Raw genomic sequence first — 25,752 nt, forward strand, 5'->3', positions numbered from 1 at the left:
TGAAGACTTCTACAGCTGGAAAAGAAAAACAAAACAAAACAAAAAACCCCCAAAACAACCACAAAAAGAGGCTAAGAAAACTTAACTGTATGGTTAACTGGAAAACCATCACGGGCTTGGAAGGGCATCAGGACACCAAGTCACAGATTGGAGTTTTATAAAAATAAATTTTCAGAGCAGTAGGCAGGAAGAACATGGGTACAGCAGACCAAGAAAGGCCAATGAGGACAAGCTGATGGACTGCATTCAGATTCTAAGAAATGCACACTGAAGAATCTGCATCATACATTTATTTCACGTGATAATTTATGTGCACACACTAGGCATAGTTTTTCCACAAAACAAGCATTGTAGTAAAAATTCTTAACATTTTTGCTATGAAACTCAAAAGTTGTTTAAAACTCTCTTAAGATATCTTTTAAATTGCCAGTATCTTTAGTATTTGTAACTTATGCTTGCCCAATTATAATTTTTGATAACGAAACAGAAATGTGTTGCTCATTCTAGTTATTTAAAACATCTTTGCTTGAACTTTGTATTAGTCCACATAACTCCAATGCCCTTCAAATACCCATGAGTACCTCTCAGCAGTATTTCTGTAAAACCCAAACTGTTTCCAAGTAGCACACGCTCACAACATGCTGTTCCTGACCAAGGATGTAATGGATAGTCTTAGAAATAGCCCTTTTATCTTTAGTCTTATTTTAAAATGCCAACCATCACTTCACTGATGTCCCACAGTTTCCTCGCTACTGACTCATCCATAGCTTTGGGCAATAGTTCTTCCTCCTTACAATCTCCAAAGTACCTTCCAGACACACCTTCTACCTCAGGTGAAGAAGCTAAGTAGATAGAGGTCTGGGCACCTTCTAGTGGAGTTTTGAAAAAAGCCCAGGATACCAAATTGAAAAGTGGTCTGGCCAGCAGTGGAATGTGTATGTGCCTCCCGAGGTTTGTCCGCACAATACCAGGATGCAGAACGTTGACAGTCACATTTGTTCCTTCTAAGCGGCGGGCTAGTTCTCTGGTGAAAAGAATGTTGGCCAGTTTGCTTCGACTATAGCAGAAGCTTTTATTATAGCTCTGTTCACTGTTCAAGTCTTCAAAGTTGATGTCTCCGTATTTATAAAGTTTGGAAGAAACGACAACAATCCTGCTGGGAGCTGAACTTTTGAGGAGTCCAAGCAGAAGATTGGTGAGTAGGAAGTGGCCCAGATGGTTCACTCCAAACTGCATCTCAAACCCATCTTCCGTCTTCATATATGGGCACTGGAAGATCCCTGCGTTATTGATCAGGACGTCTAGCCTGGGCTCCTCCTTTAAAACCAGGGAGAGAATGCAGAATTATGAATACACATTTTCCATAGCTCTTTTCATTCATGTATGTTTTTCTAACAATAAACAGAATTTGTGACTATAAATAATCTCAAGTTTTAGCCCATGTATCCAGTAATTATTTGAAGCAGTGTCAATTTAAGGTTTTTTACAACTTAAGGATTATGAATATGTATACTCTTACAATTCACTCAGATGTTGATTATATAATTATCAAGATCTTTCTTAGAACAGAAATACGGCAAATTTGGGGATGGGGGACTCCTAGGATCCTATGTTTTCCCTCAATTTCAGTTGAACTAGAAAAATACCAATTTTGGCATTATCATATTAAATTTATAATGTGTCCCTGTGGTAAACTTAAAAAAGGCTTGCAAAACATGAAAAAAATACTTTTAAAGCAATGATGCATGATTAGGAGGGGCCTGCTTGATCCCTTTCTCAAATAACCTTATCTACTCCTAATGTTCTAAGTTCAGGGCAGACCCACCAAGCTCCTAAGAGGCAAGTCAGAATCAGGCTGAAGATGAAATCTTTTGACTCCAAAGCCCATTCTCACAATTAGTAACCTAGCCTGGTCTTCTAACTGGGCTGTTTAAAACAGAGCTTGAGTTACGGTGAGCAAAGCAGACCATATCCAGCAAAGGGCTGGTATTGTGGCTCCCACCTTACAGGTAACACCATCAATGGTAAATTAAGATGCTTTACTCTGCAGTCCTATTACGTGTAAAATGTCACCACTGGGACAGAATAGCTTGAGGGCACTTCCCCAGAATTAGGACAAAGAAAAGTCAGAGATGTCAACTTTTGACTAGAGTGAATACTGTTAATAAATCAAGAAAGAAAAGTTAGTAAAATCACTGAGTGGGTAACATAAAAATATTAGTAACAACACAGTGACTGTTACAGGAGTCTCTCAATTGTACAAGAGAAAAAAGAAAGAGCATCAATAGGCACCATTAACCTTCACGGTGATTTCAGAACTTGGCTCATTCTTCTCTGTTTGAAATATCTTGCAAGCATCATATACCTCCACATCTTCCCCAATTAAAGTCCTAAATTGTACTGTTCTCATAGGGAGCTTTTTCATTCCTGACATCATTTAAGTTGGTTTTCACTGGCTCTTTTCTAGCTCCTCTGTCTCTTCTGATGACAGAGGAAAAGAAATACACAATATGTTCCAGGTGTAAAGACACAGCGATGACCCATGATTAAATTAATTTCAGGTCAAATTTCAACTCTCTCTCTCTTTTATTTTTTTGCCAAGTGCAAGTGAAAGAAAAATGTGTTACATTTCACAACTGTTATCAAAGGCTACCTGTGGGGTTAACTGTTTCTCCTGCTGGCTGGCGGAAAAACTTGCATGTTTTCCACCAGCCAACTTCAAAAGGAGGATGTGAGTTCACAGATACGGGGAAGGAAGGAGTGTCATCTTCACTAATCTTCTGGAAAGGTTTCCAGAATCAATCATTTCTGAACTATCATTCTTTGCAGGCGTTTGTGTTAAGACTTTATCATTTACTTTTTCTTTTTCTTTTTTTTAATTCTAAGGAGATAAACGGCATAAATTCCAGGAATACCAAACAGTAGAATGTCAAAACCTATTTCTTTTACCTTCTAATTATAATCACTGAATTTCAGAGCCAAGCAAGGTTGTAAGTACTTAGGATAACACAATTTAGTTATTTCTTTGTGCTCTGACTGAAGCAGCGATGGTATCAGGAGGAGCAGGCTCCACCCTATTCACACGTCAGTGAGACAGGATGACCTGCTCTCTAGGCTTGCAAAACCTCTCAAAGACTACTATTGCTACTTGATCAGCTACATGCAAATGACATGCTAGTAACAACAGTTTCCTTGATCTGCACCAGCTCCTAATATGCAACACGATGCCCCAGAACACAAGAGCTTGCCGTGCAAGAGCTGAAGTTGTGAGGGAAACAGCGAGACTATCCACTCATTATCTCAAAAACTACCTCCAAGTGGTTCAATATGGGCTTTGTTCTCATGGTTCCTTTGTACAACCGTGCTTTGAGCAGTTATTAGCTATGAGCTAGGGTCTTAAAAGCAAGTGCAAAAGCTAAAAGGAATCTCTGTAGAACAAGAATGAGAGCCAGGCGATGGTGGCACACGCCTTTTAATCTCAGCACTGGGGAGGCAGACGCAGGTGGATTTCTGTGAGTTCGAGGCCAGCCTGGGCTACAGAGTGAGTTCCAGGAAAGGCACAAAGCTACACAGAGAAACCTTGTCTCAAAAAAACCAAACAACAACAACAAAAAAGGAACAAGAATGAGAGTGGCTGTGTGCAATATGACTTGGAGATTGGAAATTACCACAGAGACCAACAGGCACACTTCCACTAATAATTATGGCTACCTAAGAGTTAAATAAGATACTTCTTTTTGAATGATGTCTATCACTGGACAGTTATGGAACTGTTAGGACACTCAGGCTTAGATGTAACTGCTAACAAATGAACTTGCAGATATTTCTTTTGATCGAAGTACACCACGGGGGTGGGGAGTGGGGAAGTCACTTAGAACTTCAGCTTTAGATTCAAGAGATTCCAACTGAGACAAGCAGTCTTCCTGTACCTAGCTGGCTTTAGATCTACCTCTGGCAAGTCACCTCGGCCAATCTTTCTACTTCAGTGGAGCATGTACCACCCACCCCTCAGCCATTAAGCACCAGGAATACAGGAGATTAAAGCAAAGTCTTGAAGACAGACATGTTACTGAACCTTCCTATGCTTCAGTTCCCTAATATGGAGATATTAATGCTTGCTTTACAAGAGCTACAGTCAGGATCTGACAACAGCCAATGAACTTTTTCCACCACTGAAGAAGATGCTTGGCACATCTCCTGGCATACATCGAACCTTCCATAAAGTCAGGCATGTGATTTTTATTCTTGTCCCTCTTTGGGCTATTAATGGGATTCCAAATTCCATTCTCTTTAGACATGGGGTAGAATCGAGTTGGGGATGATGCAAAGGTGTCAATCAGCAAGTGACACCCCCTCCTACTTCAGCAGGACAAAACAAAAACAAAACCAGGAAACGGAAATAAGAAAAACAGAAAAGAAAGTTTAACGACGGGCCTAATCAAAGTTCTTGGCTGGCTTTTCTCTAGCAGTGCTCTCAGGCCTTGTGACAGCAAGTTAAGATCTGGCACACATTTCACTTCGGACCCAGGGGAAACAGTTCAAAGATCAGGTGGTGATGATGCCTGGACTTGTCCTCGCCTAACAAAATGAAATGTCCAGGCACTGGCTTAGTTATTCACTTCTTCTGGGGGGACCTCCCAGGAATTCCTTCTGGGACCTGCCCCTCCTCCCAGCAGGGTCCCCGGCAGGCAGGCAGGCAGGCGTCTGAGTCCTGACCATGCTCAAGGTCACACCAGGCCTCAGGGGCCCCTCCCCCGCGGGTGGCTGGGCTCCATTAGACCCACACCTGCAGCAGTTCTTGGCAGAAGGCTCGCACTGAACGTAGAGAGGCAAGGTCCAGCTCCTTGACGACCAGCTGGCCTTCGGTGGTGGCGTCGGGCTCTGGACCCGCAGCCTGGCCGAGCTCCTGGCGGAGCTGACCCGCCGCCTCCTCCGCTCTCGCGCGGTCCCGACACCCCATGATGACCCGCGCCCCGAGGCGCAGCAGCTCGGCGGCTGTGGCCCGGCCCAGGCCGCTGTTTGCCCCGGTGATCAGCACCGTCTTCCCGTGCATGAGGCTCCGGTCCCCGCCTCCCTGCAGCCGCTGGCCTCTGGGCCCCGAGAACCGCCGCGCCGCCAGCCACAGCGCCCCACCCAGTGCGGCCAGCAGCGCTGCGGCCACAGTAGCCACTGCCATAGCCTTCCGGGCCGGGTGCACGGGGCCTAGGGCACAGGTTCCGGAGACCCAGGGGCCACTGCGCGCGAAGGACTCTGGGGCGCCGCCTGCTGTCCGGGGCTAGTGCGCGCGGGGCTTGCTGGGATGTGTAGTTTCCTTCCTGACGGCAACTTGAAGTAGAGTTCATCACAGAAACCACCCTGTGGAAACCACCGGTGGATTTATATATAAAGAAGTGGACCGTGTTAAAATTGGTGTACGCCTGTGGACAAAGGGACATTTCTTATTTTGATTTTGTTAAAAGGTTCGCCACACGGAACTAACAAAGGACGCAGCCCTATTTCCAATAGTGTTTATTCTACCTTGCCTGTTCCAGGTGATAATTCATTCGGCCTGCTAACGTTAAAAAAATGAGCAATGTTTTTTTTTTTTTGGAAATTAACTAAGCTTCTTGTGAGATAACTTAAATATGCAAGTTCTAAACTTATCTTAAAGAGCCACTGTTATGACTTACACATATAGGTGCGATGAGATTCAACGTCCTTAGCTTACAGAAAAGTAGCTTGACCGTAGCAGCTTGACAGTTCAAAATGTTTTACAGCATCAAAAAAGAAAGAAATTTCGAGAGGAAGGAAGGAAGGAAGGAAGGAAGGAAGGAAGGAAGGAAGGAAGGAAGGAAGGGAGAAAGGAAGAAAGAAAAGGAAAGAAGGAAGGAAGGAAGGAAGGAAGAAAGAAAGAAAGAAGGAAAGAAAGAAAGAAAGGGAAAGGAAAGAAAGGAAGGAAAAAGTAACACCAACGGGGCTAAGTTCTGTGGTCCAATCTTTGGAAATACCCAGTTACTCTCGACATCCAAAACACATGCCATTTGTAATACCAGACTGTCACCGTTTATTTCTCCTCCCCATCCCTAGTTGCGTTTTTGAGCTATGCCATAAGGTACATGGGCTGTGATGGTGCCGAATTTCTGTGCTGATTCGATGTGGAACATCTGGTCATCAAAGAAGATGTGGGGCCGAATCTTCACCAAGATAGGACCTTTGGGGGCTCCAGCTAGGAAAAGAGCTTCATCTATCTCTAGACCCCAGCGGCGAAGGGTCTTCAGCACACGGGCGCCTGAACTCGCCGCGCTCCGGGCTGTAACCAAGTAGGTCCTGATGGGACAAAGTAACCGTTCGTCTTTGGCATAGAATTTCTTCTGCAGTTTCCCTAAATCTTCCAGAAAGCTTTTAAGAGGACCCTGGAAAAAAGAACATATGTCTCAGCTGGGAATGGGTGAGCAAAAAGAAGTGATTACTGACAAAACAGGCTCTTATATGACCTTACAAAGCACACAGTGCTACCTGTCATACCACGATTCTGAGCTGACAGCATGGTGCCAAACTCTCTGCATTTATGTGGAGGTTTTGTCTGATACACAACCATCCCTTTGCATGCCTGGAATAAGTCTCGGATAACCACATCATTTATCATCCAAATGAAGCTATTTTATGTGTGAAAAAAATGTTCTATAAATAAGTCGGGACAATATTCATAACTATCCATGCTACCTGGGTGAGATGAACTTCAGCTGATCACCAAAACCACATCCCCCCCCCCCCCCGCAATTTTTGTTAGCTGCGTTTTTTACCTTTGAAACTACTGTCACTTTGTTTAGCTAGGTATTTGTTTGGCTTGAGTCCAGCCCTGTCTTAAAGGTATATATATATATATATATATATATATATATATATATATATATATATACACATATATATATGTATATATATATATCTTTACATCTTTATAGTTTCTACATTAAGACATAATGTTTGCTTCTTTTTCTACATTACTCTAGTCTCTACCATTGTTTTACGTTTAAATACATGAGTAAACATATTTTATGTTTGTGGAAATAATCTTTGAGAATTTAGTATATTATCAACCATTCTGCTTGCTGTCCTCTCTTCCTGAGTGAGGTTTTACCTGGATATAGATTCTGTGATTTATATTTTCTCTGCATAAGATGGAACTTGGGTCATTGGGCTTGGTGGCAAGCACCCTTATACTCTAAGACACCTCATTGACTCATTTTACAAACGTGTGTGTGTGTGTGTGTGTGTGTGTGTGTGTGTGTGTGTGTTTGTGTGTTTGTGTATAGTGTGTGTGTGCATGTATGCATGTATGTAAATATAGTTCACTTATGGAGGCCAGAAGACAGCTTGCCAGATTTGCTTTTTTTCCATCATGTGGGTCTGAGGCATTGAATTCAGGTCTTCAGACTTGCAAACAGGCATCTTTACCAGATGAGCCATCTTGCCAGTTATATGCTGGTTACCTTTGGAATCTGTCTAAGATTTGGAAAGTTATATAAACTATGTCTCCTTTCCTAATAATAAATACCTGGATATTTGGAACAACCATAACTGTTCTTCTGCATGTCATGCAGCTAAACCAGAGGCTAGCCAACTATGCTGGAGTCAAGGAGAAAAGGGCATCTTCCCGGGAAAGATGGTGTGCAAGAACTCACATATCTCCAGAGAAAAGAAGAGGGAAATACCAGACACTGTACAAGTAAGTGTGAACATTTCAGAACATTTAAAACAATGATAAAGGACAACCCTGTGCTCTGCTAACCAAGCAGTGCTCTCTTGGGTTTATCTCTGTGGACTTCACTCCATGTGCATGAGAAACACCGCGGGCAGGGAAGAAGACGGAAAAAGACGTAACAGTTGGAACAAGAGTTGGGGAGGAAAGCCCTGCATTTGGGAAAAGAGTGAATCTTTACTGAGCCCTTTGGACCTGGAGGGAAGAGGGCTTAAGCTGATAGAAGGGCTTTAGGCAGGCACTCTTCAGGCATATGTAAAGATCCACTCTCACTGGATGAATGAAAAGCTGTCTGCTCTTAGAGCTGATGTAAGAAGACACCTGAACCCAGACTACTAGCCATCTTCTGTCACTGGGATTCGGGAAAAGTAGCACCATCTTCAAATTACAGGGGCCCAAAGCCAGGAGAGAGGGAAAGAACCACGGACAGGTGAGTGTGGAGATTTTTCTGCACAGACTTTCAGAGAAGGCCTGAAGGTTAGAGCTGCGAAAGACCATGGGCAAACCATTCTACAGCCTTAGCACCAATGAGAAGAATTTGAAGTCCCTGACAGTCTGAAGAAAGCCACAGCAATAACAAGAACTAAAACTGGTTCAACACTTGATTACCTTGATCCAGTCTATCACAATAGTTAGTGGAAGAGGAGGAGTGCCAATTAGCAGATTGATACAGCTTTTAGCAAAGCCTCCATGTGTAGCTAGTGTAATTGATCATTATATATATGTATATATATGCATATATGTGTATATATATGCATATATGTGTATATATATATATATATATATGTGGGAACATAATAAAACAGGGAAATCTATGTTCAAGGGGAATTTAAAGAACTTAGACCTCATGATAACACAAATATTAAACATATAGTAGAATAATTGAAAAAGCTATTATTAGTCCCTTCAAAAGTCAAATGTCTACTTTAATGGTAGAAAACAAACATGAGTGCAATAGTAACTTTGGTAAAGAGGAATTGAATACAATGCTAGAATTAAAAATTACTGTTCAGAAATGAAGCATGCCTTCAGTTGATGACCAGCAGACTCTCTATGGCGAAGAAAAGAGGGTTGAACTTGAGGATAAGTTAAAATAGACTTAAATGTAGAGATTTTAAAATAATTTTTATTTTAATTATTTAATTAATTAATATTAATTAATTAATAATTATTTAATTTCAATACTTATTTTTAAATAATTAAAAAAAGAGCAACACATTGAAATGCTGTGGAACACACAGACGCACACAGAGGGCTGGGAGGGAGAGGAAGAGAGGTAGAAATGCATGCATGTACATATGTACACACACACACACACACATACATACACACACACACATACGTAAGCATGCGTGCACACACACATACACCCACGTACAGGGGGGCGGGTGGGAGAGGAAGAGATGCACAAATGCATGCCCAGACAAACAGACAGAGAAAGAGAGAGACAGAGGCATATGCCACACAGACATACACACACATACATGCACGCCCATACATACACACACGTAAGCTCACGTGCGTGCACGCACGCACACACACATACACCTACATAAAAGGGGGTAGGAGGGGGAAGAGCAATACAACTGCTCCAACAACAAGAAACAGAAAACCTTGATGAGTTAGTGAAAATAGACATAGTATATACAGAGGATCATAGTAGATATAAGACTCAAAACATTTGAGGTCAGAACCTATGCAGTGGAAGTGTGTCAGAAAACCATGGATGGGCATCCTGAAGTTGCTAAAGAAAAATAAAGGAAACACATGGTTCTATAACCAGTGAAAAATAAAATATATTTTCATTTTATTTTGTTGAGACATGGTCTCTCTCTGTAGGTTGCCCATCTTGGGACTCACTATGTAGACCAGGCTGCCCTCAGAACTCACAGAGATCTCTGCCTCCCCATTTATGGGATTAAAGGTGCATGCTGCTGTGCTTGGCTATAGTGTAATTATAAAGTGAGGAAGAAACAGAATTTCCAGGAAAAGCAAACAGTATTTATTGCCAGCATGTATGTTCTACTGACATGCTAAAAGAGAACCTGCAATTTTAAAAAGGAATATAAACATAAAAGACCATTTTTGTCTCATTCTTATGCTATGGGCTGCAGGAAAATATTATAGAACTCAGCTGATTATGGCAAAGCCACTACCTGAAGGGATCAAGGAATTATTTCAGAGGAAGCCTAATTCCAAGGAGCTTTTGGTGTTATTTAGCTTGTTATATATCAGCTGTCTTTCGTTAAGAAAATCATGTGTGCCTTCATAGTTTTCCCAATTGATTTTTACCTAAGACGTTCTAACAGTGTGGACTGATCACTCTCTGGATGTATACATTCCAGGTATTTGGAGAACAGCCTCAGGAAAGGCTTCATTCCTCCCAGCCCATCCGTTTCTCCCCTTTCAACACTGGAATCAGCCACTTTCAAGGACTAACAGAAATAACAGTCCAGACCACACCACATGCAAGTCTCCTGATTTAAGGTAAATCCCATAAGGAGACACTGCCCAGGTCAGGTGGACCTTAAGTAGTAGCTTTACACAATTTAGTTCAGACCCTCCTTTTGTACAGCCTAACTACTTCTTACCTAACTACTTTTCAGCATGTAGACTGAGCACATAGATCCCTTTCTCATATACTAACTGGTCATTAGCACTCAGTTGACCTCTTTTACCACTCTCATTTTGGATTGTAAAGGAAAGCCTGGTGGTCACTGCCTGAGGAAAATTCTTGTGACCCCGTAGAATTCAAGCCTGGTGACCTTGCTTGGCCAGAGAATTGCTATTGTTTGGGTTTATAACTGGATTCCAGAGAGACTTAGGGGAGAACTTAGAAGTATAAGGAGATGGAGAGGAAGAGAGGTATGGAGAACTTAGAGATGGGGAACGGAGAGGGATAAGGAGGATTTTGACCAGAGAGAACATGTGGACGAGATGGAAGATGAGGACGAGTCAGATGGGGAAGTACTAGCTAGGTAAGAACAAGATGAAAAGGACCTAGATGAGGCAGAATTAAGGCGAGAGAATTAAGATAGAACGTAGAGGGAGCAGTAGATAAATATAGAGAGAAATCAGGCAAGACAGGAGCTAGGCACGAGAGCAGAACTGAAGCTGTGTATAAAGGATGTTATCCCAGAGGAATTAAAGCAAGTGGACTGTAGAGCTCGGTGTGCTGAGACTCTATTTCCCCAAAATAGTCCTCGTCATTTGTAGTTTTCTCTCCTGAGCCCCTGGGATGTATAATATTAAGGCTGGTCCCTCAAATATCATACAAGATTCTTACTCACATTTTTTCTTTTTTTCTCTCCTTTTTTTCTTACTCACTTTTAGTCATTGCCAAAGGCAAAAAGAACATCAAGTTATTGTGAGTTAATAGCATAGAATATAAAGGAAAGATATGTCAACACAACACAGAATAAGTTTGGAGGAGTTTGGGAGTGATCTGTGGCAAGGTTCATATATTACAGACAAGGTAAATAGGATTGTGTGACCATATATCAAGGTTACTTGAAGTTGTGTGTTACAAGATTTAGCATAAACACAGGGAGAAAACCTTCAGTTAGTTCTAAGCAATACAAATAAAGATGAATCTGAAACACAATGACTAAACTGGAGACAAAGATTAAAAGACTATATAGAGGAAAGTAGGAAGACATTAGATTTTACCACAACAGGTATTATTGATCCCATTATACTTAAATGATTTCAAGCACACAGAACACACTCAGGTGACAAACAGAAAACATAACAAAGTACAACCCAAAATATGTTTTCTGGCTACGGTATAGTAAGTAAAGCTTGTACATAGTAACAGATATGTGGAAAAACCTCTTCAAATATTTGGCAGTTAGGTAACCTAATTGTAAACAACCCACCCCACAGAGTGGATGTCACAAAGAAATTAGAACAATTTAAAAAAATAATTTTTAGTTGTCTAAAAAATAACTCCAACAGATCTATCTATCTATCTATCTATCTATCTATCTATCTATCTATCTATCTATCTATCTATCTAGTATGGACTGATTGAAGACAAAAGTACTGAAAGGTATACAACAATACAGTAGTATTCTAAAAATCAGGAATATATGAATATCAGACTCAGGATGGCATTGCATGGGAAAGAGGAGTTGGTGAATATGATCAAGAATATATACAATGATCCTCAATATGTGGGATTTAAAATACATTATACAACACTGATTAAAACTGCCAGGTGTGGTAGAACACACCTGTCATCCCAGCACCTGAGGAACTGAGACAGGAGGGCAGTGAGCTCAAGGAAAGCCTTGGTTACATAGCTAGATCCTGTCTCAATCAATCAGTAAGCCCCCAGTTATATTAGGATGCTTCCATACTGTCTTCTTTTTGTGAATACAACAAACAGAAAGAATTAACCATCTAAAACCATGTGCAGGTACTAGAGTGGGGCTGGTAGTAAAGTGCTTGCCAGCAGGAGGACCCAAATTTGGAACTCTGGCACCCACATAAAAAGCCAGGTGCAGCAGCGGAGGATTGTTATTGCAGCCCTAGGGAGGCAGAGACAGGTGGATGCCCAGAGCTTGCTGTCCAGCTCTCATCGAGAATTCAAAACACAAGAAGGAGAGTGATAGGGGGAATCTACTGACATCCATCTCTTGGTTCTGTATGTTCACACACACACACACACACACACACACACACACACACACACACACACACACAATACATATTAAAAAGCCTTTAAAAATGTTCAGACCTAGCTAGCTTTGTCTACAAAGGCTTACCAGACATTTGCTTAGCTTTTCATGCATTTTATGAAATCATTTTTTCTCAAGTGAGATATAAGTAAACTATAGACTACTTGCTTCGTAAATATGAAGGCAGAGAATTTCTCAATTCTATATCCTGGATCCAGGATTATATAAAAAGGACACAATATATGGCCATCTCAAGTGTACCCCCAGTGAAGAACTGCCTCAACAAGTTAAAATTCTTCAGTTACTTTACATGTCAATGACTTCCCAAGCCACTTGATTTTTCTCAGTGAATGGTACAAGGGGATTAATCAAAATCCAACATTCATTCTACAAACCCTCAAAAGTGCATAGTGAGTAAGTAGCTCCTCAACTTGACAAAGGATACCTGCAAAGATCCTGTAGACACATTACATAAGACTGTAAGATTGAAAATCCTTTGAAGGACAGGGATTGAGGTCAGGCAGTCCATGCTCATGGCTGTTACTGAACATTAAATTGAGCAGATTCAGTGTAAAAGGATCATCTGTTGCTAGAGTTTTCCTGCCTGGCCCACAGTCAGGACAAATCTCTCTCACCCGCCAGTCCCACAACCGTTCAGACCCGACCAAGTAAACACAGAGACTTATATTGGTTACAAACTGTATGGCCGTGGCAGGCTTCTTGCTAACTGTTCTTACAGCTTAAATTAATCCATTTCTATTAATCTATACCTTGCCACGTGGCTTGTGGCTTACCGGTACTTTACATCTTCCTTATCCTGATGGCGGCTGGCAGTGTCTCCCCCTCCAGCTTCCTGTTCTCTCAATTTTCCTCTCTGTTAGTCCCGCCTATACTTCCTGCCTGGCCACTGCCAATCAGTGATTTATTCATTGACCAATCAGCAACACATTTGACATACAGAACATCCCACAGCAATCATCCATCAGTTCAGATTCCATTTGGATACCATTTTCATGCTTCCAATTTTCTTCTGTTCAGATGTCCATTTCCGATCTTAACCTTTAATACTTCATGAAATAGATTAAAAAAAAAAAATCCAAACCAAAACCCAAACCCCCAAATACTTGTTTTGGGCTTGTAAGAGGTGTTTCAGGCTAATTATTTATTTGGATCCAAGCTTTTAGTCTTGAGGCTCTTCTCAATTAAACAGCATCTTTCTTGAATTTGGGGTCACAGACTGACAGCCCCAGAAAAGGTTTACTGAGCACTATGTTGAAAATAACCTTACTGTTTTGAGGGCTGAAGATTTTGGAATGACTTCTTGGTAAGCTGTGCTATGTGTTTACAGGGACTTGAGGGTTAACTCATCAGTAACAGACTGCAGAAGTGCTTCCGAAAGGATAAATAAAAGAATGTCCAATGTGAAAACCAGCGCTGGCAGCAGTACATGTTCCAGAGTAAGGAATTCACAAACAAAAGGGAGCAAAGTGCAGAGAGACTGGAGGGGGCCACCTAAAATTAATTAAAATTACATTACAAAGAACAATATCTATATTCACACGTTAGAAGATGAGCAGAGGAAAATGGAGCTTGGTAAACTTACCTGAGCAAGAGGTTTATTCTCAAATAGTGTTTCGTGTTGGAAAAATTTGTCCAGCCCATGGTCCTTGGCAATATGTTCAGACTCATCAGAGAAGAGAACAGCATCCCCATCAAAGGCCACACGGAGCTGCGTGTCACAATAAGCCATGTCTTTGGCTCCAGCAAACATGGTTGCAGAGGCAATGCCTGACATCACATGGAGAGATTAGTACTCTTCTGAAGCCTAAGGCTTTCAGTTTCTTCCAGTAAAAACTTCTCCCCCACAGTGATATTTCTTCTGTAGCTATTGCCACATAATTCTGCTCCTGTCCACAACTACAAATCTCAGAACAGATATCTATGTACTGATTCTGTTTATTCAGAATGGAAGGTAAACATGAGTTGTGGAATAATCACTGAAAATGTTCCCTTCCAGGAAGGTGAAACCCCTTATATACAGATATAAGGGGTGCCACATATGTAAAAACACCAGCAAAAGACTCAGTAAGACGATAAGCCACCTAAAACTGTGTGAAACCCAAGGCACCTGACCATCAGTGTAAACCTTATGAGCTAGAAGAATAAACCCAGGCCATTACCTTCTTTTATTGCTTCTTGTACTTTTTCAGAATCCGCAGAAAGATACAAGTTGGTAAGATATGCCTTTAAATAGCCAATGGGGCTTTTCCCGCCAGTCAGACAGAATCGGTCGATTAGCAGACCTAATGTCAAGTGAGAAAGGCAGTGTTATAGTTCAGACTAAAGATACAACACTGATCCAAATGACATTTACTGTAGAAATAAAAGCCTGTATTAGTAAATCTATTTGAGCTCATTTGCAAGTCTAACTGAATGTTATCTTCTTATAAATTACTGAAAAATTAAAAATGATTTTCACAGCTCTCAGATAATTCATACACTATGTTTGGTACACTATAGTCTATGGAACATACTCACACAGACCATGTCAGTTTACTCAAAACTGCATGGCAGATATTATTCTCCTTATAGAAAAGGATACGGAATTAAAATCCAGTCCACTGGTTCACAGACATAGGGCAGACTTCAGTCCACATGTTTAACTCATATGTGCACTAGGATATCTCTCTTTCCTTAAACTATAGCCTCTTCCTTGCTTCCTCTATATTTCTTTAATAAAATGCTAGTAATAAGTCACTCTAGGACTTAAACTATTTTCTAAAGATAATCGGAAAATTTCACTCCTTCTTGACTAGAATATTTGATTACAGCTATTAGCAGACTTGACATTAATAGTCTCTGGATTTTCTTTCCTCTTTTTCAGTAATGGGGCTTATACCCAGAGCATCACAGATGTGAGGCAAGCACTGTACCAATGAACTACCACATCCATTTAATTTCTCAAAATTATTAAGTCAGATACAGCTAAGTTGCCCATATTGGTTTTCAACTTGCTGTGTTGCTGTGCAGCTCAGGTAGGTCTTGAACTCAAGGCAATCCTCTAGCCTCTTGCTGTAGTCTTCTGAAAAGTTGGCATTCTAAGCCTATTGCCTCAACGTCCAATTAATATACTCTTAAGTACCTTCCAACAATTATAAGAAAAAATTGACTGTTCAAAAGATTTTTGTAAAGCCAGCACCCACATTTGCAGTAAATGAAAGGATAGATGGCATAAGTCGTCTAGAAAGAGATTCCTTTATTGAAGATACTATTTTAAGGAAATAATACACAATTTTAGTAAACATTTATGTGGAAAAGTCTGAATTTAGGGTTATATTTGAAAGGAAATGTATTCATCAGTGTGAGACTATCATTGCATAGTATAAAATTCTATGTGCTTTATTCAAAGTTGGCTTTAAATTTATGATAAACTGGGTAACTATGCTATCTAAATAAAAGCAAAAACCTGGGGTCTAGTCAGCTATTTGAAGGACCAAAGACACACACAGGTCAGCAATGTGGGTAGAAGCATCTGCTTTGGTGTTAACAAAATATTACCGAATTTTCCTTTGATCCGATGTTGGGCATACGTGACTCAAAAGTAGATCTTATAAACCCTTAAGTAACAACACAATGTTCTGGAAAATATGTGCTGGTACTAGGACTTACAAAATGAGTGAAAACATTGGCTTTGTTTTTTCTCCTCAAAGGAATCCCAGTTTACTGTGGAGTCAGGCAAGTAAATTGTAACAAAGACCACAGTAGAGATAGACACGGGTTGTCCTCTGTACCCTAAAGAGGGAACTAACTCTTCCAAGGTAAAGACTGTAATTCCAAGGAAATGGCAAGATGGAAAGGTGTACTGACTGGTTTATCAACAGAATTCATATATAAGAAACTGGAAACCTTGGCGTTTTTAACATCCTGAAGGACAGAAAGACCAGTATCACTTACTTAATCAGTAAGACTGGGTATGATGGTATGCACCTATAATCCCAGTACTGGGAAACTGAGGTTAAGATGATCTAGAGGTAGCCTGGGCTATATAGCAAGGACGTATGTGAAAGCAAACAAAAAGCATAGAAATATTCTTCATTCATTGAATGAATATTATATGCCCCTCAGAGCCTTTGACACACACACTTCCTCTTTTAAATTCACAACATTATGAAGGTTGCATTATTAAAATACTTTTCAGATGCCAATTTTATAATTAGGATCATATGAAATAACAAAATAAAACTCAATAGCTTGTAATACACCTTGGTTAATGTCTGATTTAAACCTAGGATCTCAATGTGCACAAGTTAAACCTGGTTTTAGGTGACATACCCACAACTAGATCCATTCCTAGAACACCTAGACAATGGTGTCCCAAAGAGAATGTTAGGTAATTTCATAATAGAGCAATCATGGGAAACTTTACAAGAAAGTGACACATCAATCAGAATGTTTGGAAGACTAGCACCAATGAAAATTTTCCATGTAAAGTAATAAAGACAATTTTGCTGGTAAGAATATGGATTTGAATGTGGGAGAGAGAGGGCAGCCAGAAGCATCCAATTTTAAGAGTTGGAAGGCGAGGTGAAAACCTTTAAACCCTTAAACCCTTAACATGGATCTGTGGTGAGGAAGAAGTTTGATCCCGTAGAAAAAGTCTCTGGGCTGACGACTCCTTGAAGTCAAGTTCAGAAGTGAAAAACATAAAGCAGAGAAATATATTGAGGACCTGGGATTAAGACTTTGAAATTCACACTTGACAAGTTAAGTCCAGAGCTTTGAGCCCAACTCTGTGCTGAAGTTAAAAATGAGCATGGCCTTTTTTGTTCTGACATAGGCAAATAAACATTCCCCACGCAGAAGGGGTTGTCGGTATCAAAGACACTGCCGTGGTTTAAGCCCCAGTTAGCAAAATAGCATGGCCTCTTTTTTGCAGAGCTCTGAGCTGGTCTTCCACATGGTATTTATTTTACTTACCATAGTGATTGACGCTGTTTATAAGCCGTACTCCCACTTGGGCATGGTTATTAGTCATCAGTACTATATCAAATAAGTCTTGTTCTTCAGGATACAGATCACGGAGTCTAGCGTTGACATGCTGCAGCGCCTGCAGGTTACAAACATAGGTGTATAAAAAGGGCAGGCAAGGTGGGTCTTAGGCAGCAGGCAGAAAAAAAAAAAAAAAACCCACCTCGGCAGGGTCAGAATCAAGTTTCACGGAGTCCTGGCTGAGAAATCAGTGCTCCTTTAAGACATGGTTATGTTACCATTCCTGCATTTTATAACTCCTACACATAGGCTTCAGTTAATGCCCAGGGCACAGATGAGTAATGCCCATGGGATGTTATTACAGCATTCTGTTTACTACAATTATCTCATGGGTAGGTAGAGAAAAATATCAGGGTATCCCTTTTATGACTTGCCTTCTGGTTTGTCTATCTGTGTAAGTTTGTAAATTCTGATTTTATTGTGAGAAATTTTGGAATGGTTTGGGAGTTTACATGTTACTCATGTGCAGGAAACAGACAGAGGCAGATTGATAATCTCCGTGGTTTTGTTTTATTTTTGTATGTGCTATGGAAGGGAGATGGTAGGCCGTGATTTATTTATTTTAATTTTAACATTTAACTTATTTTTAATTGTGTGCGCGTGTGTGCGTGCGTGCGTGCGTGCGTGCGTGCGTGCGTGTGTGTGTGTGTGTGTGTGTGTGTGTGTGTGTCAGATTTCTTGGAGCTGTAGTTACAGGTGGTTGTAACTCTCCCTATATGGAGATTGGGAACCAAAATCAGGTCCTCTTCAAGAACAGCCCCTTAATCCAGATTTTTAATTTTTAAAACATATGTTTTTCATAGGCCTGTGGTTTCTCCCCATGCTTCTACACGTCGTGCGAGCACCGTTTACCCCCAACCATAGAGGTGTCATTGGCTTTCCCATGGTTATGTGATTGATGGTGCAATAATCCTATAGCTTACAAAGGAGATTAGTTCTAAGTGCTACATGTTTTAATACACATTCACGATCTGAAGTGTCAGGAGCATCTTGATTTTCTTGATATATTTGGGGTCAGACCAGCTAAAGTGAATTCTGTCTTTTTTTTTTTTTTTTTTTTTTTTTTTGGTTTTTCAAGATAGGGTTTCTCTGTATAGCTTTGCGCCTTTCCTGGATCTCGCTCTGTAGACCAGGTTGGCCTCAAACTCACAGAGATCCGCCTGTCTCTGCCTCCCGAGTGCTGGGATTAAAGGCTTGCGCCACCACTGCCCGGCGAATTCTATCATTTTAATGAGGCATTTTATTTCCACTACTCAGGACCATTGTTTACTCCCTATTACTTCCTACTTCTACATGTATGGAGGAAACAGGCTTTTGTTAAAGGTCAGACAACTAGGACTCCATTTAAGAAAAGTCAAGATCTGAAACCATGGATGCAGGCTGAAACACAAAAAACAAATAAACAAACAACAACAACAAACACCTTTTCTCAACAATTCCAGAAGTCTTCGAGACTTGGTCACCTGGAATGGGGCAAGAATTATATAGGTGGTCCAGGGATTGTCAGGAAGACTGGACAAACTCCCAAAGGTCTCTCTGGGTCCTTCTCTTGCCATCCAGAGTCCCTGATGGGAATGCAAGGCAGTTCACACAGTACCTTGACAAATCGAAATGCTGGCCCTGGAGTCAGGATGACATTCTCGTTGGTGAGCTGATACTCCATGTACTTTTCTAGACCCTCTTCTTCGTAGATTTTCCTGTCGTCCACCATATTGAAGAGTGCCCGGGAAGAGACAGCAATTGTGATGGCGTGCTTGGGTTTGGGCTGTGGAGAAGGTCAAGGGAAAGAGAGTCAATACACATACAGAAGGGAGTGGGGAAGGGAAATGCAGCTGGGAAGGGAAAGAGGACCGAGGTCGGAAGGACTTCCCTAGGCCTTAAGTGGGAGGGAGTTGAGGGACAGGAAAAAGGGGGCCCAGGGCTGCCGGAGGCCTTGGTACTCTCACCGGCCTGGGTCGCGCACAGCTGGGGATCTTCTCGTACAGCATGCTCACAGATGCCCAGTAGGCCTCATCTATCTCATCTTCCTCTATCTGCTGTCGCCGCAGCTGTTGCTGCTGCTGCTGCTGCTGCTGGATTTCAGACAGACATTCCTGGTCCATGTCCACAGAGGTGCCATACTGTAGGCGACGCTGGACATAGGGCTTCCACTCAGTAGGAGAAGGGCGTGTATACTCTCGAGGAGTCTTGGGTATCAGCTCTCTGGAGTCACAACTGTGCGCGTAGTCCCGCAACTGCAAGTCTCTAGGCTCTCTGGTGTCCCTAAGAGCCCAGGGCTCACTGCCCCCATACATCTTCGAAGTCCGCTTGGAGCTGGGCTCATGTTCCGGGGGTGTGGGAGGTTGGGAGTCAAGCTGGGTGTTAGGTCTGGTCTGTGGTGTCTGCTGTAGGGAGGGCTTCTCTGAAGATGGAGGTGGAGGCGAGGTTTCATGATGGCTGGGGGAGGCAGAGGAAGTTCGAGAGGTCGCGGAGCTGTTGGGGGCCTGCTGAAGAAAAGGGGGTTGAAGTCCAGGCCCATGAGGATTCACATCCAGATCTCCAACATTGCATCTCCTAGCTCTAGCCTATTCCTAGACCTTGAAAGAATCCTAGTGCGTTCTAGCTCCGTTAACTAGGCCACCAAGCATCCATAAAGCAGCCAAGCAGACATTGGATCTTACTGTTTAAATAGACAGACTGCTCTGCTCTCATCCTCCGATTTCCCTACCTGCACCTCACGAATGCACACCACGGGCACTCCTTGAGTACCTGCTATTTGGTTTTGTGTAAATAGGCTGAAGCCCTTTTATCCTTACGTAGTATAAATCACAGACCCTGTCTCACTCCATGACTCCAGCCAGCTTTATGAACAAACTAAGTAAGACACTGGGACTAGAATCTTCTACTTCTCCTGCTCCTCTCTGGCTCTGCTCGGCCTGCGACTAGCATGTGATTGCTGGGAAGGCTGGGGAGTCACGTGCCTTCGGTTTTGGTATGCTATCTGGTAACAGCAGAACTATGTAAGAAGGGGCAATTCTAGAGAAAGAATACCTTTACTGACACAGCTTTGCAAAAAGTTGTTATCAACGTTCATATATTACCTCAATTTACGTTTGTTTCACATGTGGGGAAGGATATTCTTGGTGAGACTATTGAACCAAATTCAACAGAATATAGGTGTGTGTGTGTGTGTGTGTGTGTGTGTATATATATATATATATATATCTATATATATATATATGTATATGTATATATGTATATATGTATGTATGCATGTATCAGCCCAGGGGATCTATTATTTTCTATGTACCTGAAAAGAATCTTGTAGTTTTAGTTAAGGGCCTATATAGCACACAATGACATTTTATTTTTCCCTTTTGTTGATTTAATTTTTTTCGTCTCTTTCCTTTCTTGAGTGCTGTGTGTACTAAGTTGGTATTTGTTGTGTGGGTGAAGGACAGAGACCATACAGCTAGAGCTAAAGGCTGTGTTTAACACTGCTCTCTACTGCTTTGCAGTGTGAAAACCAGGGCAGATGACCCTGTGCTCTAGTTTTCCCAGTGGTAAATTTGTGTTTACCTGGATGTTTCTGGAAGAGCTAAATTAACTATAAACAAGTAACTTATCCAGAGCAGGGCCTGAGTACTTTGAAAAGTAAGTCCCAATAGATACGTCATTATTTATCGTCCACTCCTCTCTTTCATCCCTAGCTCTACCTTGACAACTGTATTCCTGCTTCTGGGCTCATCCACTGATGGAGCCCCGGTTGATGGGCTCCGTGATGTTCGGGACCACTGATTTCGCACAATGTACCCTCGAGAGTCTGTATTAGGCACAGGTAATTCTTGGGATCCCTGTGTAAGAGAAGAGACCCAAATATTTAATTCTTAACCACTCACTCCTTATAGGCATGTTCCCACAGAATAAGCTCGACAGGCTAAAATCAGCAGCAACAAATGGAAAGATGCAAACTCCCGTCCCCCATTTCTATGACCCTTGATTCACTCTAGGTCCTTCTAGGTCCTTGTATACTGTTCTTACTTTGGACTCGATCCTAACCTCAGTCTGAAGTAACAAAGTGAAGATTCCTCTAGAAGAGCATGAGCATCCAATAGTGAGAAACCCCTGTGGTAGCTGAGAGTTTGCCACCTGGGACTCTTCTCCCATGGCAAGTAACAGTTGATCATATTTTCTTCCCCACCTCCATCCTCCCTTAGAGCTCAAACTACTGATTAGTAAAGTAGTACTAATACTACTAATACTACAGATCAAGCTACTAATATGTAAATACATTACATCTTTGTGATTTTTACCATACTGTAAAGTAAGGGCATGCGGCAACCAAGCCACAGCTGCAGCAGGGCTCTGTGACCGCCACACACAAGTCCATACAACCTGCCAGCCTTTGTTTCATGGTGACACCTGGGAGAGGCAAGTGGGCTAGCTTCTGTCCCGTATCCTTCCCCTGCCCAAGGATGCCTCGGGCTCCCCTCCCAAATGAGTCATGAGATCTCTGCTCACCCTGATCATGGTGATCTGCCGGCCCTGTTCCCACAACAGGCACATGTGAATATAAATACGTATTGTGCGACAGGGGCTAGTTCCCTCAGCTGCACAAAGGCAGCGTCTACAGGAGTGGTGACACCGCATGGGGCAACATCTCAGCGAGTGATTCGGATAGCCTGCACGCCTCATCTGAAAGATTGTGCAGAAAATGGGTCAATGCGATGGCCAGACTTCCCTTCCCTCCCTGAACTGTGTGGACCAGTCTCCTCCTGTTGGCCTAGTGGAGGAGACTGGGATATAGCTACACTTCTCATTCTGCATGAACAAGGGGGGCTGTGGACTGGAGGGAGGGTAAGGGTCAGCTTCTCCTGAGTGTGTCTCTAACCTCTTCACTGGACCTTAGCTACCCCGCGGTATAGATCTGAAATGGCTCGCGGGTCTTCCTGAGCTTCTCACCTGCTTTCCTCCAGTGGGTTCTCTGCTCTTTCAGCTGTGCTATGGGGAGTAGCTCACCTGAGTGCTCAGTCGAGCTCCATTTTTGTCAGGATCTTTTCTTTTCTCTGCATCTAGACTCTCTTTTGAGTACCTCATCCCAGGCTCATTCTTAATATGGAAACAAAGAATGTTCATTAATGTTGGTTTCCAAACCCCGGGTTTGGAAATAAAAAGGGCACATAAAGCCTAAACTTCGTCTCTTTGCCAACATCAAAAATATATGTTGAACTTTAGACACAATTTCTTGCCCGTTCTGACAAGTATAAGAAAGGAACACATTTTATAAATAAAAATTACATGAGCATGTTGTTATATGACTCAGTCATTCCATAGACTCAGAATATGAGCAGTGTTTATCATTAAGAATGATAACATGAGAAATGTAATGAGAGTCTTCCAGGGGTCAACAGCTCTTGGATTTAAGTTTTAAGTTGCTTTGCATAATAGCTGTTTCTTCCCCTCTGATTTTCTTAAGACTGCTAATTATGGAACTTTTCATTTTCCATATAGAAACAGAAACTCATTTAACTGACCCTAACCAATATTAATTTGATTTTTACAAACAAGAACTTTAATCCTGTATGGATTTATTGGCAGAACATCTGTTCTTAATGTCAAAGTTTCTCAGCGTCTAGCTGAAAAAGGGGATTTCCTCTAAACAAACCCATAGGGCAAAATCGAGCACAGAGAGGATGACCATTTCTTCCTTGGAAACATAATGAAATATTGATGTTTTCATTTTTAATTGGCAAATACTTATCAGGACACTATTTGTATTGTTTCACGCTAATTCAGATGTGTTCTGTGACTAATATTGGTGTTAAATGTCTGTTTCTGGAGCTCCACACATAAGTTAGACCCAAGTCCTCCCAGAGACTTCTGTATTCATCCATTTACTCCCTGTGCCTGCCTAGGAGTGCCTTCCCCATGTTAGTTGAATGAGAATGTGACTATAAGGAATGGCTTAGCTGCATAATTATTGAACTGACTGAATTCTCTCCGCTAACTCCCATGCCCCTCTTCTAGTCTCAATAATATTCTGTCACTTCTAGCTCCCAAAGATATTTAAATCCAACTCTTCCTCATCTCTGTGCTGGCTCTCAGGTCACCGTTCTTGACTTCTAAAGCCTTCCCATTTCCAAATTTGTCTCTGTAATTAGATGTAAGCCTAATTAGTTTACCTCATTCCTGGGTCTACTCTATTTACTCAGGCGGACCAGAAGTCTCAGGATGGACCCCTGTTACCTACGGCTTCCATGCTCCCCACCTTCTTGCTACATTCCACTTACGCTAAATAGCTTTTCTCGTTGTCATTTCTGTGGAAACCATCTTTCTCTTCAGAGCTTAGCTCATCCCAGTCTGGGTCCAGAATTGAACATTCCTCTGTGTCTTTAATACAAATTTTGCTGAGCACTGAGCTGTACTGTTTATGTCTCTGTCCTACAAAGTCGTTGAACTTAACTTCTTCATATTAACTATGAGCATATGCTCAGCAAATGCTGACTTACTAGGGTGACCCACACACTACCACTCCACTCCCCTCTACACGTCACCGTGATCTAGACTTATTTGTTTTTTCAGAGCATTCCCAGAGAGAAAAGATGGACTAATGTTTACATGTCCTCGACTTCCTAGTAAGATTCTAGGGCACTTCACTCACTCACTTTCTTTTTCTGTTTCAAAGATGTTTGACTCATTTCTTCAACTGTTGGAATTCTTTTGTTGTTACGAAGGTTTTCATCTCCCCAGCCCCATTTCCTGTTACTTTTCTGGTTCAGTCTAGCTCTGAATTTAGAATGTCAAATTTATGACATCATGTGTGATTCCATGGTAACTAACTGATGCCACAAATATGTAATTATGCTTGTGTGCGTGTGTATCTGTGTGTGTGTATGTGTGTGTGTATAGAGCAATGGCCTTCTTTCCCATTTCAACATATCTACTTATAGCCATTCCCTTGAAACTCCAGGAGTTGATGTGTAAACTGCTCAAATGTCCATTACACAGCAATATCAATTTTACAACTTAATTATTTATAAGTCCTTAAAAGTCTTATTCTGACACTCATCCTATTAATTTTACTCAGATCTTCCATCTTCTGGTACTGTTGCAATAAATAACAAGTGCATTTGTGGGTTCAAAAAATTTTTTTTTTCTGCAGAACTGGAGACTTCTTGACAGCTGAGAATTTATTCTAGTTATGAAGTGTGGTTCTGAGTATTGCTTTAGTATGTGACATTGCTTTTATAATAGCAAAGACTCTTGAAGCTACTGTCAAAGATCCTTTCTATGGCTGGACAGAGTAGGATGTCACCTATACTACTGTGTCTATCTTTTCTTGTGTTAGCCCAATCCGTAGTCTTTGAAATAAATATTTTTCTCTATTGTGTAAACAGAGAGCACCATATCAAAGGCAGTTCTCAGACTCTGGTTTACAGAGCCGAAAAATATTCTATGTTTTTCTGTTCTGATTTTAATCTTCACACAAATGTAGGTAAGATTCATGTGTCCTGCCAACATGAGCTGTTGAAACCATCAAAGACAGAGACAGATTTCTGATCTTCATAGAAGCCACTGATTGTCAAGTTTGAATAGCAGATGTTTTCCAAATAATCTTTTAGTGAGTAAAGCATTCAGGTTTCAGATCTGATTTTTTTTTTTTTTTACACCACCACTCTCTACCATCATATCTTTCTGGGATCTCCAACGGATTGGTTACGTTTCATGATCTTAATTTTCTTAATTACAAAACGGAGAGGATAACTGAATAAATTTTAATCATTTATTGTTGAGGCTGACAAGGTGAATTGAGTGAGAAGTGCTTCCTGGTTAAACATGAAGACCTGTGTTTGGATCCTCGGCACTATTATAAGAAGTCATCTCTCCTGGGAGTACCTGGAACCATAGCACCAAGCAAGGCAAAGATAGATGCTTCCTAGGGGCTTGTGAGCCTCTCTAGATGAAATTCCCAGCTTCAGGTTCATTGAGAGACCCTGTTTCAAAACATAGCGAGGGGAAGTCATTGACAAAGACGTCCCAATGATGACCTTTGACCTCCACTTTCATCCTTATCAGTGAACACACACACATTTGTTGCAATTGTTGAGATATTGTAGAGTATGCAAAAACATTTATAAGTGAGTAATAAACATTAGCTATTCATTTTGCTCATAATTTTTGCTATAGTTCTATTACTGCACCTACATAGAAAAATTTAAATAATTTAGAAACTACTGATATCTAGTTGTAAGAACAGAATTTAAAGTATTCTTGTTGTTGATCTAGATTTATGAACGATCAAAT

At 41.3% G+C, this 25,752-nt stretch overlaps 2 protein-coding genes across 12 annotated transcripts; both read right to left on the reverse strand.

The window, feature by feature from the left end:
* Positions 1-275: 275 nt before the first annotated feature.
* On the reverse strand, positions 276-5,252 carry Rdh14 (retinol dehydrogenase 14). The gene is made up of 2 exons (XM_052745930.1): positions 4,787-5,252; positions 276-1,317 (listed from the first exon to the last, which is right to left on the reverse strand). Exons 1-2 carry the CDS (start codon positions 5,174-5,176, stop codon positions 700-702), a joined length of 1,008 nt encoding a protein of 335 aa, XP_052601890.1. The 5' UTR covers positions 5,177-5,252; the 3' UTR covers positions 276-699.
* Positions 5,253-5,941: 689 nt separating this feature from the next.
* Nt5c1b (5'-nucleotidase, cytosolic IB) lies at positions 5,942-24,146 on the reverse strand. 11 transcript variants are annotated; one of them, XM_052745923.1, is made up of 11 exons: positions 24,114-24,146; positions 22,468-22,557; positions 21,970-22,143; positions 21,165-21,302; positions 20,177-20,182; positions 19,464-19,952; positions 19,067-19,234; positions 17,398-17,527; positions 14,601-14,723; positions 14,024-14,208; positions 5,942-6,392 (listed from the first exon to the last, which is right to left on the reverse strand). In XM_052745923.1, the coding sequence occupies exons 1-11, from the start codon at positions 24,144-24,146 to the stop codon at positions 6,063-6,065; spliced, it is 1,866 nt and encodes a 621-aa protein (XP_052601883.1). In that variant the 3' UTR covers positions 5,942-6,062. The 11 variants fall into 11 exon arrangements, with proteins under 11 accessions (XP_052601883.1, XP_052601881.1, XP_052601889.1 ...); XM_052745921.1 differs by having other exon boundaries at positions 19,416-19,952; XM_052745929.1 differs by lacking the exon at positions 21,970-22,143.
* Between the last annotated feature and the right edge of the window lie 1,606 nt (positions 24,147-25,752).

Source organism: Peromyscus californicus, unplaced genomic scaffold, assembly GCF_007827085.1.
Source record: "Peromyscus californicus insignis strain IS unplaced genomic scaffold, ASM782708v3 Scaffold_1__1_contigs__length_55948999, whole genome shotgun sequence".
Classification (NCBI taxonomy): Eukaryota; Metazoa; Chordata; class Mammalia; order Rodentia; family Cricetidae; genus Peromyscus; species Peromyscus californicus.

Bases quoted from the DNA above. Each gene is read 5' to 3' on its own strand.
- Rdh14 (XM_052745930.1), bottom strand. From the start codon at position 5,176: ATGGCAGTGGCTACTGTGGCCGCAGCGCTGCTGGCCGCACTGGGTGGG. The intron at 1,318-4,786 runs GTGTGGGTCTAA...CTGGTTTTAAAG, and splicing joins TCTGCCAAGAACTGCTGCAG to GAGGAGCCCAGGCTAGACGT.
- Nt5c1b (XM_052745917.1), bottom strand. From the start codon at position 24,146: ATGAGTCAAACATCTTTGAAACAGAAAAAGAAA. The intron at 22,558-24,113 runs GTGAGTGAGTGA...TTCCATATTAAG, and splicing joins CTTTGAAACAGAAAAAGAAA to AATGAGCCTGGGATGAGGTA. The intron at 17,528-19,066 runs GTACTGTGTGAA...TGTAACCTGCAG, and splicing joins CAGCATTTCGATTTGTCAAG to GCGCTGCAGCATGTCAACGC.